At 45.3% G+C, this 21,245-nt stretch overlaps 1 protein-coding gene across 8 annotated transcripts in view; it reads right to left on the reverse strand.

Annotated features, from left to right (window-relative positions):
• LOC100229617 (rho GTPase-activating protein 7) overlaps positions 1–21,245 on the reverse strand; it is a 52,529-nt gene that overhangs the window by 22,836 nt on the left and 8,448 nt on the right. Inside the window, exon 1 of one of the 8 annotated variants that reach the window (XM_072935155.1) lies at positions 3,192–3,374. The exons of 4 other annotated variants lie outside the window; for them this stretch is intronic. In XM_072935155.1, coding sequence (XP_072791256.1) covers positions 3,192–3,204 — 13 coding nt within the window. In that variant the 5' untranslated portion in view covers positions 3,205–3,374. Of the gene's footprint in view, positions 1–3,179; positions 3,375–21,245 lie in introns of those variants that run through there. 3 more of the 8 variants (XM_072935154.1, XM_072935157.1, XM_072935158.1) reach the window with 3 other exon arrangements.

Here is a 21,245-nt window from a genome sequence, read left to right on the forward strand (position 1 = left end):
CCACACTCCTCAGGTACTTGGAAACCTGATGCTGCACTGTGAATTAAACCCCTATCAGAATGAACAGCACTGTTAACCAGAATGTTTGCAACAAAAAGACATCTGTACTGAGGTTTGGGCATTGTTTTGGAGATGTTTTCCTGATAAAAAGCCCTTTCCTAACAAGGCAGAGGCGGCAACCAAAATTAGTGACAGCTGTGTATCAAACAGGCCACTCAGCCTTACTGTGAGATGAGCAGACTTCAGCTAAAGAAGAATGTCAAACTGTACTTCATATTTTAAAATACTCTAAGTAGAATGGGAAAATAGCAGTTTCTTTCTGAAACCACCAGCACAGTGCACCTTGCTGCCAGGATGCAGTGTGACTTTAATTGCTGCCAAAGCAGGAGGCCTCTTCCATTCCCCAGCTGTGAGTTCCAGCTCCTCACTGACACCCCGAGCCAATGCCAGCAGGTCCTGTCAGCCAAACTGGCAGGAAATGAGTCACTTTTGTTTGGCAAGATGAGATTGAAGAAGTTTTAGCTTTCTGAATTGGCTACCACATGCTCTGATAGGTTCCAGTGGCAGGACAGGGGCAGTGGTGGGTCCATGCAGGAGGGCTGTGGGATCACACAGCTGCCTGCCCAGGCCAGGGAGCTCAGCCTACTGTGAAACCTTTACCTAAATGTATTGCTTTGCACAGAGGTATTGTAGGTCTTTTTTCAAAGCAATTTTTAAACAGATTTTAAAAACCAATGGTAGATGCATTACTTCCATCTCCATCCAAAATAGTTTTCCAGTTTCAACAGGTAGGAATCACATGGTGATCAGGACTTCATTAATTAAAGGGATTCCAAAACCAGGGCAGGAACAAGAACAATAGGACAGGTTTTGTTGCTGTTTGCAGCACTCCTGCATTAGTTACTGCAGGACCCTCCTTGTCCCCTTTTCTGTAGAATGCAAGTGTGGTGCTTGTGGCAAAGAAACGATTTCTCAACATGCCCAGCAGAGAGGAGAACAGAACAGAGGGCAGGATTGGCTCCTCACTTTGACTGAATATTGCACCACTCTGTAATGAAACAGAAAAAAAATTCCAAAGGATTTTGCTCTTTCCCAACCTCTGCCATTATACAGAAGACCTTTTTTTTTCTCTCTAAATGGCAGTAATCCTCCTCAACAGCCACACAGAAGCAGATGCCCAGGGTGCCCACCTCCCAGCCTGCCTGATGTGCCACAGCAGGGCCAGCTGTGCCTCACAGGGAATGCTGCTGCCTCCTCTCATCACTGCCATGCCCCAGCCTCTCCAGAACTGGAGCCATCAGGTCCTGTGCATGCTTAACTCTGCCACACATTCCTCCTACAGCTCAGGAGCCCTGGGCTGGGAACTGGCAGCTCCTTCACACACTGACTTAGATCCTGTCACTCCTGCTTGTGCTGCCAGTGCTGGAAGCGACAAGGGGTTTTCAGGTTCCATTTGAGCATCAAATGAAGAGTTTCCCATCACATCTTTCTGGTTAGTGCAACTTCCTAGGGCTGTAAGAATTGATGTAACTTCCCTGTGACTTAGAGCTGCTAATAAGGCATTTCATTTTACACAAACCCTGTGAAAAATGCATTTGCTGTGCTACAACTCCGATTTCTGGTGTTCAGAACTGCTTTTTACCTGTGACAGGATTTTTAATAACTGTTTTTATTTACCTTATATACTTTTACTTCAAAAGAGAGTTGGAACATGATGTCTGCTCATGCTGAAGACTCAAACACGATGCTTTCAAAGCAGGGTGTTTGCATTGACCAAGATAAGCAGTCAGAGACTTGTAAAACTGTCAAACTCTCCAAGAGCTAAGATGGATCATAAATAAGTGGAAATGTTTATTCTGTTTTCCCTTGTGCAATGCAAAATATCGAAGCTTAATTGTACTTTACTAACCCACTCAAGGAAAAGGGGGGAGAAAAAAGAGATTACAGCTTGGAATTTAGCCAGGATAATTTAGGCTCCATGCAGATAGTGAACAGAAATGTCTGGAAAATGAAAAGGCCAAGATATTTGTCCTTTCATTCCTGCTTTACTATCATGCTGGTGTTTTGGAACTGCAGCCAACTCTTCAGTTATCACAGCTGGGAACTGCAATGTATCCCAGAACTTTGTGGCAACCTTAATTGCATCTTTATCCAGCTCCTTGGCATCAGCTCCAAAGCTGATTACCAGGACTCCCAAGCTGATAGTAAGGTCTTTACTCGGGTCCTTTCCATTTTCCTCCCCTGTTAGTTCCTGGGACCCAGACAAGTTTAAAGGCATTTTCTTTGCAGACCACATTAACTGGCTTGTCAGTGCTGGTTGATCTTTTAATTGCTTCTAAGTATGGTAGAGAAGGCAGTGTTTGCTCTACGGGAATTTTGAAGGGCTCAAGGAAAGTTGGTAGCTAATTCACATCAATTTCAGGAGAAATGAGGGTGTAACTCTCTAATTTCCAATCCACACTGAAAATCCTTATCCAAGTAAGTAGGGTAAGAGAGGGGATTTATCTCCCTGCAATCTAATCCCAGATATGTTGCTTCACTGTGCTTCAGCCCTGCTGGCTGCAAAGCAGGAACAGATCCCACATTTCTCTGATGCAGAGGCTCCTTATGGATGTTTTTTCACAGGACCCTTGTACATGATTGAGAAAAACTTGATGCAAGATTCCTGGGAGGAACTGTAGCAGGGAGGGGACTGCTTGCTGCCACTAGAGCCAATATCAATAAACCCATAGCACAGAAGTAACAGACCCCAAAACAAGTGAACTGTCTGTGCTCTTTCACTGCATAGCACTAAGTTTTCTTTATACAAAATGCCAATAACACCACAGTCTGTGATACAGGTTCAACCTACGTGTAAGGAACTATTTAACCCAACAAAGACTGCCCAGTAAGTGGCTGTAACTAAAAGCAGGCTGGATTATTGCCCCTGCTAAGGCTGTGCTATGCTGAGCCTGCTAAACCCAGGGCAGTGGACAAATTTTACTGGGTCACTCTGCCCTGATGGAACTTGTTGATATTTGAAGATGTGCAACGAAGTCAGACAAACTACCTGGAACTTTCCAAGTACATCCAAAAAGTCAGCAAAAGCAGCAGCTACTGGAAGAGCATGATCCAAAGTGCTGACAGCTGGAGAGCCGCTGTCACACTAACAAAGCAGTGGTGGAAACAGCAGCACCCACCTGGAGCCTCACCTGGGGATGTCATCAGCACCCACTGGATCCTCACCCGGGGATGTCACCAGCACCCACTGGAGATGTCATCCTCACCCGGGGATGTCGTGTGCCGCAGCCCCGACCCCTCCGGCCGCTGCAGCCGCCGGGCTCCGCTCGGCTCCGGTGGCACCGCCTTCCCCGGCCGAGCCCCGCCCGGCCCCGCTCCGTGCCCGGTGCCGCGGGAGGGATGTCCCTGTCCCTGTCCCGGGTCCCTGTCCCGCTCCGTGCCCTGGGGCAGGAGGGCTGTCCCTGCCCTGTCCCGGGTCCCTGTCCCGCTCCGTGCCCTGGGGCAGGAGGGCTGTCCCTGTCCCTGTCCTGTCCCGCTCCGTGCCCTGGGGCAGGAGGGCTGTCCCGGGTCCTGTCCCGCTCCGTGCCCGGTGCCGCGGGAGGGCTGTCCCTGTCCCTGTCCCGCTCCGTGCCCTGGGGCAGGAGGGCTGTCCCTGTCCCTGTCCCTGTCCCGCTCCGTGCCCTGGGGCAGGAGGGCTGTCCCTGTCCCTGTCCTGTCCCGCTCCGTGCCCGGGGGCAGGAGGGCTATCCCTGTCCTGTCCCGCTCCGTGCCCTGGGGCAGGAGGGCTGTCCCTGTCCTGTCCTGTCCCGCTCCGTGCCCTGGGGCAGGAGGGCTGTCCCTGTCCCTGTCCCGCTCCGTGCCCGGGGGCAGGAGGGCTGTCCCGGGTCCAGACCCGCTCCGTGCCCTGGGGCAGGAGGGCTGTCCCTGTCCCTGTCCTGTCCCGATCCGTGCCCTGGGGCAGGAGGGCTGTCCCGGGTCCCGGCCCGTCCCGGGCTGTTCAGAGCCGCTCTCCCGCACCCGTGTCCCGCACTCATCCAGATGAAGGCAAATCGACACCCCCTTGTTCCCTTGCTGGCTTACCTCCATGTTTTAAAGTTTTGCCAATGTCATTCTCCATATACATTTTTGTTTCAAATACACAGAACTGCGTTGCCTCTACCCTGCAGAAAAAAACCGACCGACACAGCATCCCGCAAAGGAGACGCTGTGCCCAGCAGCATAGGAGGAACAGAGCAGAGCCGGGGTTGGGGATTCACCCCTAAAACCCACCTCCCATCCCCGCCACCGAGTGTGACCCAGCCTCACGGTGTTCTGCAGGGTTATTCTGCAGTGAGGTCCCTTGCCACAGTGGTTTTCATGGATCAGACAGAACCTGGGCTTTATTTTGGTTATATGGACTTAGGCTGTACTAAAAAAGGTTTGTGGGCTGAAAAGCTCACGTGCAGTTGAGCACTGAATCTGGGTGCTAAAACCATATTAGCATGTTTTTCAACCTCTGCAACAGACTTGACTTCTTTGTGTTTGCTGTAGTTCATTGCTGCTATGATCTGACTTTCTTCTTTTAATGATGCAGTACAAAATCTAATAAAAACCCATGATCAGTCTTTGCAGCCTGAACAATCATCAACAGGTACAGAGGGGCATGTAGGCTGGTCTCAGAAGAACATATCAAAAGTTTGAAATTATTTCACTAGAAGTTAACTTTAAATACCTAATAATGTTTTATCTGCTGGACTGTCAGGCATTAGGGCAGATGGAAGGGTGGGATGCTGTGTTAATTTACAGAGGTTGAAAGATAATTCAGACTGTTAACAACTCCAGGAAGCCAGACCAGGCTCTAAATTTCTGTAGAACAACTTTGTGCAGTGTTTAGGCTCTTAGAGTTTGGAGCCTAAAACACAGCAAGGAAAATAAGAATTTGAATGAAGTGGATAAGCAAAACTTTTTCAATTAAAATTAGAATTCTAATAGGTAAATAAATCTTTTTTCCCAATCTCAATTAGGAACATTATACCCTAATGAAGTTATAATTTATGGGTGTGTTTCATTATCACTAGTTTTCTGTATAACAACCAAGTGCAAATTTTGCACAGACCTATAATTTATTTTTGTGCAATTGCTTCCTAAATGGACAATTTGTATGGCATGATGAAAAAGATGTTTGATATTGGCACTGGGTGACACAATACAAAAGAAATTAGGGTAGTGTGATATATGGCATTAGCTACGATTACCTAAGAAAATGCTTTTGGCCAGACCCACCCAAAGCCATATAAAAAGTACACACCCTGCTCTGATTAAATGTGCAGCTATGTGCTTGGATTAGGGAGACAGAATGTATAATTTAAATCTGGGGATAACATCAGTAGACTGCTCCCATCCCATAGAAATGCTCCAACCAGAGCATGCAGTTTCTTTTTCCTACCCATTTTCCTTTGGGGATTTCCCATGAGATAACCCTAAAATGCTCATTTTCTCCCTGTTTAACAACAAACTACCATCAAGCTCCCTAGAGCTGTGTGGGTTACCAGCCATGGAAAGACCCACACAGAATCTTAGGGGTGAACTCCTTCAGTACAACACAGCATTCAGTGAAGAACTTCTGAAGGAATCCTTTCCAGGAAGGAATCATATTCCTCCATTTTGACCATTTAATGTATCCTATAGGACAACAAACCCAGGGAATTCTGGCATTTGCCTCTCACTAGAGGAGGCCCAGCCCACACACTGGAAGCTTGCATGTTGGAGTAGAGGGTGTCTGGAATAAGGATGTCTCAGCTTCAGGAGGGGCATTTGGGGATTTTCACAGCCTGTCAAACCCTCCACATTCAGCTGCTTGGCTGATGACTTGTGGGGCTGCTGCTGGAGGTTCCCAAGCTGGAGAGAAAGACAAGAAAATGTTTCCTGTTCACCTGGGCTTTTCAGTTCCCAGCTCTGCAGCTCACCAAGGACCACAATAACACCACTAGAGCTTCAAAGCTTATGCCACTGTTTGGGACTGACACCTGGAAAACGGGATCATTTCCCCCCCAGTGGTCCTTGCTGCTTGATTTCCTATTTTCTGGACCCACTTACCCTTGCTGAAGGCTCTCCAGAACTTTTCTGATGGACTTCCTTCCAAGCCTTGGCCAAACCCCTGACTGCAGGCAGCACATGCAAGGATTTTGCCCACAACAGCTCCAAACTAGTCCCATTCCATCTCACTCAAATGTGGTGAAAACAATCCTAGAGTGGGTCCTTTTACACAACTTCACAAAGTACTGCATGACCAAAATTAATTGTTTTTAGAAATAAGCCTGCTGCTGCTGAATCCCTCACTCATGTTTCACCAAAACTCTGCAGAACCTCAAGTCACCAAAGTTGTTTCAGACAGTCACTGTGCCAAGCAATGGAGTCACTTCCCATTAAAGCCAAGCTCCCCGAATATTTTAATTCCTGTCACTAGAATATTTCCCTTACATTTACAAGAGATCACCTCACTTCTTTCTTCCCCTCTCTCCCTTTTACCACCTCCCTCAACGCTTTCCATGAATCAAAGCTGAGTGACATTTAATTTCTAACTTTCTCTTGGTAAGATCCCAAAGTAATTGTTTTCTATTTTCTTCTCTGATCATCTTGAGTTAACATAGGAGATCAAGGAACCTAACTGCAGCTGTAACTATACTAGGAGGCATCAAGGAAGATATTTCTATGGAAACAAGTTGTTCAGAGAGAAGCCAGAAGATTAATTAACAAGTTAGACCAACTGGGAGGGAAAATGCAGAACAAAATACAGTGAGGCAGTTAAAAAGGGGGGGATGTTAAAGGTGGTGGGGAATAACTGTCAGTTAGAAAGAAGAAAATTAATAAGCTCACTAGAAAGGTATTTAAAAATTAAAATAATTAGATAAAATTAAGGGGGAAAAAAAGATAGGTTAACAAAACCAAAAACTGCCAAAAAGGAACTCCATTGGTTGTAAAGCATTTTTCCAGGGGCAAAGACTGAAACTTTATCATCTGTGATGAAAGAGAGGTTAGACAAACTGCATATACATGAACTGCAGGGGGAAAGATGTATGAGCAGAAACACTGACTGTGTCACTATTTTTCCTCTCTTGTAAGACAGGAATAAGCTGAAGAAAGTCTTTAACCTTTTTTAAAAAGAGGAAAAAAATATTTGTAATTATAGACTCTTGGATAAGCTGAAATGCTGTTGAGGTGAAGTCAAAACTTAAACCCATCATATTATAGAAGTAGCATCTTGTTACCACTCTGGTCTTCCTGTCAGAGAGCAGCTGTGTGAGAACAGAAGTACGAGGAAACAAGCACATTCAGTGTCCCCCTGAAATTAGCAATAGTTTTTTCCCCTGAAAGTCAAGATACAATGGTTTGGGTCCAAGTCATTCAAAAAGCTGTTGGATTACAGGAAGCCCATTCTCTTGGTTTGTCCCTCTGTAGTCATTCAAAACCATTTAGACCTGATTTTCCAGGCTTTACCATCAAAATCTTAAAACATGATTAAAAACTTTCAGATGGTTTTCATATTACTTTCTCCACCTCCCAATGAACTTTGCTTGGCTGCTTTCACTGGGACATTCCAGTGAAACCTGCAGGAGATAAAGCCTTATCCCATTTCCAAGCTTGCTTTCACAGAGCTGAACTCTAGAAAATGCTGCTATGTATCTTAACAGGATCAGGTCATCATTCATTCTAATTTTTATATCTTCCTTTCTAAACCCAGCCTTCAATTAAAAGGTCACAACAACACAAAATGGAAGGGAATTACCCACATCCTACCCTCCCTTACCTCCTCTGGAAAACCCTGCAAAATAAAACCCAGGGAGAATTCCCCTTCTAACACCAGATAACAAGTGGGATTCAAAGACAGGCCCTTTTTTAAAATGGAAATGTAAAATGACCTGTTTATTCCTGTATCCCTGAGAAGTCAGTGCCTTTATATGGCTGTTTACCTGCTCCTATGATAATCACAACTACTCCATGTTGTTATGAAAGGAAATATTGTGGAATTGTTGCTCCTGGAAAACAACACAATGTTGCCTCAACTAGCAGGTGTCAATTGATTTGATCTTTCCTCCTTTAAATTCTGATGCCCTAATTTCCATTAAAATTGTGTAATGTGTTTCTCATTAGAGCAGGTCAAATCTCAAGCTGGAATTTAGCTTTTGCCTTCTGTTGTTCTAAGTTAAGCATTTTTTAGAGTGGAAAACACTATGCTATCATGATGAGTTCCAGGGATTTTCACAGGAACTTTTAGGGTTAGACTAAACAAAACAAGGAATTCTTTCAGAACTATGGAAGATCCTAAAATGTGGGTGAGAGATTGTGGCAACAAAACTACAACTGCTTTCATAGATTCACAGAGACCATTTAACATGAAAAAGCTCAGGAGAAATGTAGTGGGTGCATGGAGCTGGAAATCTGTGTCCAATGTTCATGTCTAGGAACAGAGCATGGAGGAGTTTAAGTAGTGCAGGCAACGGGGTACCCAGAGCAAAATCACAGCTCTGGCCCCCTGCCAGCCAAGAAAACCGAGCGGAGTACCCACTTTGATTTTCTCAATCACTTAACTACTTCTATTTCAAGAGCCACTTAAAAGCAAAGGTGACATTGAAGGCAGAGCCACTGACACTTCTGAAGTCTCTACATGAAAGCTTTAACCTGCAGAGCCTTGGCCAGAGTTCTTGAGGAACAGAGCAAAATCTGTGCTCACAACCAGACCCTCCCGAGGAGGGAAAGCACTTGATCGATAACGCAGCCTTGGAGGTTTCATTCCAGTTCTTTCTTCCAAAATGTAGTCAATGCTCTGGATAAATATAACTGGATTGAAAGCATGCTGCAAAAAAAGTTCAAGTTAAAGTCAAAATCTTACTCCTCAAGCTTAAAAAAACAGTTCTGCCTAGGTTGCAGAAAAACAAAAATGTTGCTTGTAATTTCTCACATTTCCTGTGAAAATGGAGTACCCAGTGTTTTCTCTAAAAGGTTTTGTAATCTCTGTTATTAAAATGCATTTCTAGAATCATAACAGGACTTGGGCTTGGTTTATTTTACGCCCCAGCAAAAGCACGCCCTTCATGGAGGAATGAATAAGCTGTCGAAATGGTCCTGAGGAAGCTTTTAGATTGCACCTGCTTATATTTGAACCTGAGATATTTGGGAATAGATGACTCTTACCTCTGTGCACGACACAGAAACACTGTCAGTAATGCTTGTTTTTTTAAACAAATCATTTCAGACATGACAAAATGTTTTCTCAAGCAAAGCAGTCTGGCTAGAATCTGCTACTCTCCAGAGTAAATTCTGGAGACTAATGTTCCTTAGAAGGAAACTCTTGAGGGTTTTCATGTGAGGAACAAATCCAAAAGAGTAAGTTCCTGCATAACCAGCATGTGTCCCAGGCATTAGTGAGCACAGTATCCTGCCTAGGACAGTGGTGGCTATTGCCAAAGACATTACATGATGTGGGAGAGCCAGACAAACACATGGGAGCAGACAGAACATCACAAAATGTATGAAGTTCCTATACATATAATGTGTGAAACTGTATGGAAAATAAAAGTATCTTCTTTCAACTTCTCCCACACAAGAAGCCACAGATTTTACCTGGCTTTGATTCACAAAGCCTTGTTTCACAGCCCTCTGCCCACTGCCTGCTTGTGGTGACCTGGATGGGAGTTCCACACAGCCCTCACTGCTGCTGTTCAGCAGGGATATTTTACCTGGAGGGAGAAGGTAGGGACTGAGGCAGTTCACCTCTGTCTCAGCACTGAGACACAATCTACAGCCAGTGACATCCTCTGTCTTCTGGGGGGGTTTTGCAGGCTGGGCACACTTGGGGGACCTCATTCCTGCTCCGAGTGATCATCAGTTCAGCAGAGAACAAACTCACCAGGACATTTTCAGCTATTTAAATAAATAAACCCAGACTGCCCACTCTGTGTCTTATCAGGCATGAAGGGGTGATCCATTCTAGAAATGACACTTTGACACTTGAGAAATAAAACTTTTTGCATAAAATAACTAACAGGAATCACTTCTGTGCTGCTGTGTCCCTCTGACACGTGAGCAGGTGTGAAGTTCTTCACAAACCCACACCGAGCTGTTCCCTTCTCCAGCCAGAGCAGTGGGAGCCAAGGGCCTTGGCACAAACAGGAGCCCTCCCCTGAGGCAGCCCCCTCATTTCACCAGGATTTGAGTTTGGTTTGTAGGGAAACAGAGACACAGAGGAAAATGCCTCAAGAGAGTGCAGTGTGCACCATCCCTGGCTGAGGAGGTGATGTGACACAGAGGGGGACAGACAGCTCAGCCCTTCCCTCTGGAGATCAGACACTGCTGTGACACTGCTGTGAACCAAGACCGGGTGAAATGGGATCTGTAGCCAAACCTGCACCCTCTTTCAGTCATGACTCCTGAAAAACAGTGTTTTCTTGCCTGACCAGAAAAGCAGAACACTGCCTTGTGCTTACCTGTCTTCCTATCTTCATTATATCTCAGCTGTTGAGCAAAGTGGTGGGACAGAGGATTCTTCAAAGGCCCAGCGGATGCTCATTCCAGCAACAAATCAAAGCAGCTGGACAGGTCAATTTTTTGCCAATCAGCCAGTACCTCCTAATTTTAGCAGATTGATTTTGCACATGAAAAGACAGTTTCTGTTTCTAACAATATTTGTTAACAGCTCAGGAAGCAGCAACAGGCAAGTGCCACCTCAGAGGAAAGACTGTCCTGAGTTTATCTGTGCCTGCAGTCAGATCTGGAAATCCCCTGAGAACAGGTTTGCTTGTGAGTTTTTTCAAGAACTCCTTGATTTTGAGCTAAATAGGTGCCAGAGAAATAAAGACATCTGAATGTCAGAGTTATTACCAGTGGTGTGGTATTGCCATCAGTGTGAGCAATGGGAGGCAAAGGAACATGGGGGGTTTTATTATCAAAGAGTGATGTATGGCAACTCACATATATAAGAAGCACTAGAATGCATAAATTTTGGAAATTTTGGCAGTTTATTGGTGAAATTGAATTATAGAATAGTAAAACCTGAAAGGTAATTAGGTTTTTCAAAGAATAATCATGAAAAACATGTAACAAATACTGGCTTGAGCATTCCACAGTTTGGCCACAGTCATGTCCTTGCTTCATTATTTGTAAAGCCATAATTTTGTCCAGATGAATAACTGAGGACCAAAAGATCTTACATACAGTTTTGTTCTTTGTTATGAGCAACTAATACCTCCGTGACCTTGTCCAGTTTGCATCCCCCCATAAGATGAAGCTATTCTCAAAGGTATTTGCCAAGTCTTAACCAATCTGTTTCCAGGAATGTTACAATAACAGAGAAAGAAAAAGTAAAGGTGGTCAATTTGAGCGAAATAAGTCTTTATAGATTATGGACTGATTTTATGATACACTTGATATTTTCCTGGCTCAAATTTATCATCAGCAAATAATTCCTTGAAATCTTTGAGATCCTCCCAGAAAACATCTCTGTTCTATTTCTATTTGTGGGTTTTTTATATGTGCTCATTTCTATGACACACACTTAAGATTTTCAATTGAATCACTAATGTTAGGCCAGTGGTAAACTTCTGAAAATACAATAGTTGTTTGGGAGAAATAACAGCCAAAAGATTTTGATAAATAGCCTCAACAGATTCCATAAATATATGTAGCATTTTCATCTGAAAAGCAGCACAGCTCATATCTGGATCTCAGAGAAACTGAGACTCATTTTAGCTTCTCACTCTGGCACATTAAATTAGAAGAAGATGTCAAAGGGAACAAGAATAAAGCAACCAATGAGGAGGAAAAAAAAAAAAAAAAAAAAAAGGAAACTGCAGATCAGTAGCTGTAAGGCAAAGTGTAAAATTGCAGTAGCAGCTTTCAAATCCATTTTCTGAATGTACAAGACATGCTGTCTAGTCAGGGAGCTACAGAGGAGCTCCCCTTGCAGCCCTTCCATGGATTGTGACAAGAGCCAAGGAACAGGTCAGTATTCTGAGTGCTTTAAAAATCATTTCCTTTGCAGCAGCTCTAAAAAGTAGAAGTACCTTGGAAAGATGACAGTGTTTCTTTAATCATGTATCTCATTTTTACAATAGGCCTGGAATTGATGTCAAATCAATTTAAAGGCGACATAAAAGCAGATTCATATGCTATAGTAGGCTTAGCCTACTTAATAGACTACAGTGTATCTCAGCAATGCTTGGGAGCTTGTTTTATTCTCTGCATGATAATTGTTTACTGAAAGATGAGAATACAGTTAACATAAAAAACCAGCTTTTAAAATATTTTAGGAGTATATTAGAGCTCTGGAAGTAAATATTTAACATAATAAGTAGACAATGTCCAGCTCTCTTGTCTGTCACAGGAATTTATTTTCCCTCTTTCCAGCACCCACCTGTACTGACCTAAAATGTTCTGTCTAATAATAATGAGAAGAAACTACTGAAAGAGTTCAGCCATGGCTGGATGGAAAATTCACTCCCCTTTCCTAAAATTTAGTTCTCTAAATATACCGATGGGCACCAAGCAGGGGAACTATCAAGGGAGCCTAGCCAGCTCAGAATAAGATAGTGATGATGGCACAGTTTTCCTGTCCTCCAGGCCCCAGAAAGCATTTCTGTTTCCACACCCAACTGTCCCAGCTGCCACAAACCAGGGCATGGCCAGACCCAAGGTGGGGCAGCACATCCTGCCAAGCCATGGACATGCTGGAGGCCAGAGCACCGAGACAGACTGCGGGCACGCAGCAGCACTGTGCTCCCTGCTCGGGACCCCCATGCACGGGGGCTCCCCAGCAGGTCTGTGTGTCACGGTGATAAATATGATGAGATGTGTGTTATGGGTGCAGCGTGTCTCTCGTCAGAGCCTGGGTTGTGTACATAACTCCTGCTGACCTCTTCCTTCTCCACCGAGGCACTCCTCCGAGCCAGAGATCTGTCGGGCGTCACAGGCTGCTTATTTGACGCACTATTTTTAAATAACTCACAAATATTTAAACAACTTTTCTATCAGCATTACATGTTTAGAAGACATCCAGGAATGTCAAGAGTACCCGGGCTGGCTGGCCCACTTAGAGCACAGCCCTGCAGCAGTGCTGAGCTGTCGAGTGGCCTGCAGCTCACACCAGCTCCTGCACAGCCCCTGGCAGGCGCGCGGAGCTTTCAGCACCCGGCCAGAGCGCTCGCTGAGACAGGCTGGGAATGCAATGGGACTGTCTGAGACACCCAGCCTTGCTTGTGGTTTACTTGTGGTTGCATTTTGGGGGATAACAAAGAGCCCAAAGACACTGCTGAAGACATCAATATCCATTTTTTGTCCTTTAATCTCTCGGACGTCTCTCAGCCGCTCGCAGATCCTCTCCTGGAGGAGCTGGCAGAACCCATTCTGGCTAACAAAGCTTTGCTGGTTCTGAGAAAAACTGCGAGCCTCAGTTGGTCTGGAGACTAACTGAGCCAGTGTTCCTGTCACACAGCAGTTTGAAGGCAAAAGCCAGTTGGATTTTAGTACTAATTTAATGCACATTTAGGATACATGGCTGTATCTTCCATAACATCTCCACTATCAGGTGATGGGTTTACAGCAAAGGCATCCACTACCCAGGCAATACTGCAAACCAATTTGATAATCAATTTCTGCTTTGAAAAAGAAGCAAGGCCAGTAAAGCTTGGTTCTAAGACCTGAAAGCCTTTGCGTGGGTTATTTTACCACTGTTATATCTGGCTATAAGAGACTTTCAAAACTCAACAGAAGAGTATTTCACACATTCTGAATTTGAAGAAGATTGCTGCTAAGATGTTCAAAATAGAAATACTGACACTGAAGCACCCAAACCAATAAAACCTGCTCATAAAAGCACTTCACATCAAAAGACATTGATGTGCTTTAGCTCACTTCAGATTTCAGCAGCACTCAGTCCTTGCCTAAGACTGGAGCAAAGCTTGGTGCCACTCTACCTGTGATGGGAGGCTACATCCATTCTTACATGTGTCTAGGCACAACACACCCCCTTTATTGAGCCAAGTTTTCCTTGGATGGATTGGCTGTGTAGACAATTAGAGGACAAGGAGCTGACAGGTCACCACAGCATTGCCTTGAGAGAGGGCTGGCAAGGAGTATGAAGCACATTGCAAATCTTCACCATCTTCTCAAAGCAGTGGTGGCTAAAGGTGGCCAAGTCAGACTGGTAGCAAACACACATGCATTTCCTTTGCATGCCAGGTATCCCCCACATTACCTGGGAGGAATGTCACAGGCTGGAGCAGAGTTAGGTTTGTAAGGAACAAGGTACATATTAGCTACATGGGCAAGGAGGCATGTCAAGTTTGCATTCCCTGGGCAAAAGGTTTTAGAAGGACCAAGAAAAAAGCACGTTTTCCTGTCAATATTAGGATGCCAGCACATGTAAACAGCTCTAACTTGTGCCCTGCAGAAAAGCAATTTCTCAATTTCTGTAAAACATCTTCATGTAATATTTTGCATACTACAAAGCTATCTCAGTAAGATCTAAATCTCTTTTGCAGAGAAAATGTGGGAAGAAGATACCATCGCAAGGTCTGTCACTGGCAGAGAAGGGAAAGGATTCCAAACACCCTTCCCAACACATTGCCAATACATACAAAGTAGGAGCTCAGATCTCAGCCAGGCCAGAGGCTGGATGTGCCCTTTTCTGTAGGTGCAAACCCTCCAAAAATGAATGGGTAGGTGTGTGCTGCAGCTCATGTGTTGCTAAGTTTAGGGACATTTACCTTTGCCTACAAAGCACTGCCACATATTTCTGTGACAGGAGGCTTTGCCTTGTCTCCCAACATTTAAGAATAACTATTGTTGTCAGGTTCCAGCTGGACACAGGAATGCTGTGCAGTTTCTGCTGTGGCATTCAGATAGTCCTTCCCTCCGATAATAGAGAGTGAGGGAGTGCCTGGGCTGACAGCACCTGATGGGTTGGTTTACATCAATATCACTCAACTTCACTATAACTTTTTGCAGTTCTTCTAAAGGAAGCAGTATAGAAAAAAAAATATTCATACATGGTGTCTTTGCTTCTCTCCACAAATGCCCTACTTCATCTTTAAGAAATAAAAACAGCAAAAGGGAAAGAAAACAAAGAGGAAAGGACACTGCTCTGTTGCAACATCAAGTCAGCGTAAGCAGTGACAGCACCCACATGAAATATTTTACCATTAATGGCTCCAATAGAAATCTTTCTGGATGATCTATGGAAGCTCTGCATCAGAAATAGTCTAAGCTTTGCTCAGCCCCATTTCAAAATCATGGTTCTCTGTTGAGAAGGGAGCTGCCCTCACACGTACCATCAAATTTAGAAATCCATTTAAGTCCTTTTGATGTTATTTGAATGATCACTTCTGAAAGGTTATAAAACAAAATGCAGCTAAGCCATATTTGTTTTTTCTGCAAGGTTTGGAAAGTGTAAACACTTAAATCATCAACAAAGTGCATATCATTCATATTCACCATACCTTTTAAAAGCATACTTAGCATACCGCTGAGAAAGATTATTCCGCTGACAAAAATCAAGTGTCTGGATTAATTTAAAGGAGTGCATTTCACAATCCATCATTCCAGAATAAGAGAACAAGGAACTGCTCAGTTAAATTAAATTGTGAGTTACTCTGGAGCAAATTAAAGGAAATTAATCTCTGCACTGTGTCTAGTCCAGACGTGTAATTCAGGGCTGATGCCATTAAAAACCAAACATTCTAGCTGGGTTTCATAAAGACTGAATAATTTTACAACTAATATTTGTTTGCACTCTTGCACAACATGAGGAGCAGCTGGATTTGTGGCTTGTAGGATGAGCTGGCAGTTTCAGACCAATGCTCTTCAAGGACTTTTTGAAGGAGAACAGGTGTGGGAAAGCAGCCTGGGAATGGTGGGGCAGAAGCAAAGAGGTCAGCAGAGAGAGAGGATGCTCATTGCTCCCCCATGGCATGTTTGAACAGCAGGGCCTTCCCCTGGACACTCTGGTGGCCACAGGGCTGGATTTGGTCCATGTGGGTCAGCTCAGGGGCTCTGTTTCACACCCTGCCCAGCCCCAGCGGCTTCAGCAGGGCCCTTCTGGGCTGGAAGGGGTTTGCTCTCTGAGAAAAGGATTTTATTGGATAACCCCAGAGCGCACATGCAGACACAGCCCAGCTCAGCAGAACAGATGAACTCCTGAGGAGACTAAAAACAGCAGAGTGAACGAAGAAACTTAATAGAAGAGTGCCATAAGTGGTAACAATCAGTTTTAGCTTTGCATGTGTTACCCAAAGCCCACTTCTTTAAGTGTACTTTTAACTCTTCTCCTTTTCTCCTTCCCCCCTCCCCAATCTTTAAATAACCATTTACTATCAACTACCTCCTTAATTTTCACTTTAAATTTTCAGTTTCTTTTCTCCCTGGCTTTGTATAGAATCTATTTAATCTGAACTTTTCATAGCAGAAGAAATAGTAGTTTGAAAAACAATGTTCCAATGGGATGAAAACCCCTTTACGACCCTTAAGAAATAAATCAGAATATTGCCCTAACTAGGTAGTTTAAGCAGTGGTGTCTGTTGGCCAGTGGAGGAGCCAGCTGAGCACTGGGAATCTGAAATGTTTAGTGACCTGAAAGGTTTAATGGCAGAGCAGGACAGGTCTCAAGGCACAGAGCTCCATTTTTCCAGGTGGGGCAGACACTGGAGGGAGAGTGAAGCTGTGCCTTTGGGCTGGAGCTGCAAGGAAACCTGCAGGAGAGCCAGCAGTGCTGCTCAGGCTTCTCAGCCTGCATCCTGAGGTTGCGTAACTCCCCAGAAATGCATGCCTGCAGGCTGGTGAGCTGGGCCAGCCTTGGCTCTGAGCTGGGCAGGCAGCTGGGAGTCAGCTCCAGAGCCTCAGAGCCACGCAGGGACAGCCACAGGCTGGGACCCCACAGCTCCAGAGCCACGCAGGGACAGCCACAGGCTGGGACCCCACAGCTCCAGAGCCACGCAGGGACAGCCACAGGCTGGGACCCCACAGCTGCAGAGCCACACAGGGACAGCCACAGGCTGGGACCCCACAGCTCCAGAGCCACGTGGGGACAGCCACAGGCTGGGACCCCACAGCTCCAGAGCCACGCAGGGACAGCCACAGGCTGGGACCCCACAGCTCCAGAGCCACGCAGGGACAGCCACAGGCTGGACCCCACAGCTCCAGAGCCACGCAGGGACAGCCACAGGCTGGGACCCCACAGCTCCAGAGCCATGCAGGGACACGCAGGGACAGCCACAGGCTGGGACCCCACGCTGGTTCTGGTGCTGCCACCAGCAAACTGGCCAAGTGGATCTCATCCCTGGCAGCAGAGCTTGTTCCTCCCTTGTGTCCAGCAAGATGTGGTTATCCTTAGTTTGCAAATCCACACACTCATCAGCTTTGGAGTTTAGATCTCCATAAATTCTGATTTCCAATGTGCTGTATTTCTCCATAGCAAAAGAGGCATTTTGGTGCCGCAGGTTCTACCTGCACACTCCAGAAAGGATCACAATACAGAGCTCTTCCTCTGAAGAGCCCTACTGAATGGGAGAGGGCAAGGCAACAAGTCAAGTTTGCATTCCCTGGGTAAAAGGCTTTAGAAGGACCAAGAAAAAAGCACATTTTCCTGTCAATATTATGATGACAGCACACATAAACACCTCTAACTCGTGCCCTGCAGAAAAGCAATTTCTCACTTTCTGTAAAACATCTTGACCTACTATTTTGCATACTACAAGGCTATCTCAGTAAGATCTAAATCTGTCTTGCAGAGAAGACACCATCCCAAGGTCTGTCACTGGCAGAGAAGGGAAAGGATTCCAAACACCCTTCCTAACACACTGCCACTACAAAGTAGGAGGCCAGAGGCTGGATGTGCCCTTTTCCATGGGTCTAAACCTACAGAAGGCAAAGTGAGAGAGGAGATATGCACAAAGTCATACAGCAGGGGAATGAATGGGCAAATCCAAATCCAAATCCAAAAGCCCTTCCAGCACCTCACCCTTCAGGCAAGCCACACAGTCTCTTCTGAAATCAGGAAAAATGAGCATGGGAGAGAATTTCCATCATCTTAGTGTGATTAATCCTACTCTGCCGTAACCGCTGAAATACCAACCATTTGTTTTTATACATTTGGCAAAACACCTTTCCCTTTTATTGCCTCGAACAAATCAGCCCAATTTTTCAGGCTGATTGGGCATTTGGCAGTAATGCACCATAATGGCTCTGCTGCTGCAGGATGGCCGAGCCCTGGCACAGGGAGATTGATAGCACTGAGCCCCAGGTAAGGCTGCTCCATTTTCCTGCAGACTGATTAGTACTGTCTATTCCAGCGATTTAAGTGTTTTTTCAAAGAACACATTTGAAGAGCTGAAATGGATACACACTGTCAGCTCCTGGCAGTTTAAGTGCAAACAGCTGCCCTGAAAGCTCTGTGCTGCACCACAAAGAGATGAGCCTCTATGAAAGCTAGTCAATCAAAGAAGATAAATCTTTGTGTCAGTTCCAATTATTGAGATACTCCAGTTAACTCAGGGAATCATAGACATTAGACTGGCTTTAAATGCCCACGTGGTTGAGACTATACCATTGCTCCTGGGAGGCAATTTCACTGTCTGACAGATCAAGAGGCTTTTCTCAGCTAGTTAATTCCAATTAAGTTTTTCCTCTCAATTTCATCCTACTATCCATTATCCTCAGTCAGCTACCCTTCACAATTCCTCTCCTGCCATGCTGCTGGTGCCAAGACTTCTGGAAATAGTGACATTATTACAAGTACCTGGTGATGACACCCATGAGGCCTCCCAGTGCCCCACAGGCCTCGGAGAAATGATGGTTTCTGTCTTAAAGAGCTTTTTCCCAGCTTCTACAGCCTTTAAATAAAGCTCTACACTTTACGTATGTCAGTAACCTCCCCTCCTTGTGCTTTGCCCCTTGCCCTCTGATAAACTCAGGTAGCAATGAAAATGCAAAGAAGATGTGTTTAGATGGTGTAACACTAGGAAAGAGCAGCTGCTGCAGAATTACCTCCTGATAATTTTCTAGAAGTCCACAAGCACTGGTGTCCTGGAAGGTGTCATGAGAAGAGATTAACAGAACACAAAAGATTACATGCTGCCTCATGAACTTGATATAAAGCAAAATTACAGGGGATTCCAGTAAATAATTCCTTAAGTTCCTCCTCCAAAAGGTAATGGGAATGGCTGTGCCCTTCAAATTGGATGGGATTCATCAGTATCTTGTCTCTGATGTCAAGAGGCTGGTCACACAGCACAGCTCCCCTTCCCTCAACCACACGGCTGTCCCTCTCACACAATCAGGAAGACAAATGGAATTAAACAATCTGTAAACATATTCTTCCAGCTCAGGAAGGTCAAGAGGTTTGCAAGTTTATTTCAAGAAACAAGAGGAATTTAGCCCTTTACTGAACACAGCAGCCAGCACCAAAGGATGGTGAGCTCCTCTGAGGAAGCAGGTCCCTTTCCCCAGGGCAGGGCTGCCAGGGGGTAAAGTGTGTGCATGACCAGGCCAGGGCTGGAGCTCCAGCCCAGATTTACACCAGTGTAGAGGAAAGCACTCCCCAGCCCACTATTTACATTATTCAGGCCAAGGAAAAAATGCAGTGACAGCTGTGAACAGCCCTGATAGGAGGATCTTCATGCAGGGGTTTAGTTTGTTGTTGCAGCTGACTCTCTGCATCTCCTTTATCTTTTTTTTTTTTCCTCCTCCTTTCAGAGATGGTTGACCTTAAATGCAAAAGGATAACGTGGGTCAGGAGGAGTGTTTATTATGTATGAGTTATTTTCTTTCATGTTAGCAAAATCCTTTTGTAGAAGTTGGCAGAAGTCCCTGTTACAGCTAAATTTTGGACCCATGGGTGATCTGGAATTTAAGATTATTTATGTCTCAGTATAAAAAAAGCAGTGGAAAGGAAGCAAATTCAAAGAAAATAATCAGAGCACAGCTGAGGTCTGTAGCTTTACTTGTTTAAAACATTCGAGTCTATCACTGCCCTCGTCTTCACTGATGCTGGGTGACTGTTTCAGTGGTTTGAGCATTTGTAGAAATTACACAGCACACTTTTCAGTGTTGTTACACAAGGCAAGGAGCATGAAGCACTTTATAGATTCCCAGAATTGATTTGCACAGCAGAACTCCTGTGTGCAGGTGTGCTGACATTACCTGCAACTCCTGTTGCACTTTAACTTCTTTGCACTGCAGGCACAGAGAGCAGCAGCAGGTGGGGAGCCAGTCCTGCTGCTGCTGTCACTGCAGACCCGTGTCCCCAGCCCGTGGCTCGCACTGGGCTGGTTTGCACGTGTCACCCAAAGCCCACCTCTCTAAGTGTCCTTTTACTCTGTTCTGGGGTGACAGGCAGCCAGGCTCTGCTGTCCTCACCCACTCTGGTACGTGGTTCCCCAACAGATCACCCCTGGCTTCAGGGATCTGTTTGCACTGCAAAAAGGAACTGCTGAGTGTGAACCAGAGCTGAAGTTCAGCCCTGGTCTGTCAGTGGGGTCATTGCAGGGAAGATCATTCCTGAAGGGTGGGGCTGTAAAGAACATTTTTAGGAAAGGGTTATTTTTGTGTGCTTATTCCCAGAATGGTCCCAGGGTAAATCCATACTGGCTGTTTTTCTAAGTCTCATTTACTCTTAACCACCATTCACAGAAAACTGAGGAAAAAGCTCTTAAAATATTCAGAGAGCAGCTTTGCTTCTTGACCGTGCTATTTCACAGCCATCTTCCAGCAAAGGTAAAGAGAACACCACAGCTGTTCCTCATAAACATGCACAAGAGAAAACTCTCAAAACCTTGTACCATCAGAGTCAGGGGCCAACCCCAGTGACAGGATAAGCTCTGCCCACACTTCTCCTTTGGCTGCTCATTTTTGCAGCAGACCTCTCTGCAGACAGACACCATTCCTTGATCCCATAGCCCACCCCTCCTGTGCACAGGGCAAGGAAGAAAGCAGCACCCCACAGCCCCTCCAAAGTGTGCCCCAGTGTCCTGGCTTGTAAGATAAGCATGTATTCTATTGCCACCTGTTGGAGGTTGGGCAGTTTTCTTATCTCTTCCAAGAACAATGTCTCCCTCTGGGAGAGATCTTCTGTTAATGGGCGATGGAATGACTCCCTGCATGACTGGTAAAGTTACATCAGCCCATTGTGAGATGCTCCACCCAGAGGGAGGAGCCAAGCACCCCCACCTGCATAAAATCAGCACTTTTTGAAACATTGGCAGCCACGTTGCTGGATTCCC

Source organism: Taeniopygia guttata, chromosome 13 (genome assembly GCF_048771995.1).
Source record: "Taeniopygia guttata chromosome 13, bTaeGut7.mat, whole genome shotgun sequence".
Classification (NCBI taxonomy): domain Eukaryota; kingdom Metazoa; phylum Chordata; class Aves; order Passeriformes; family Estrildidae; genus Taeniopygia; species Taeniopygia guttata.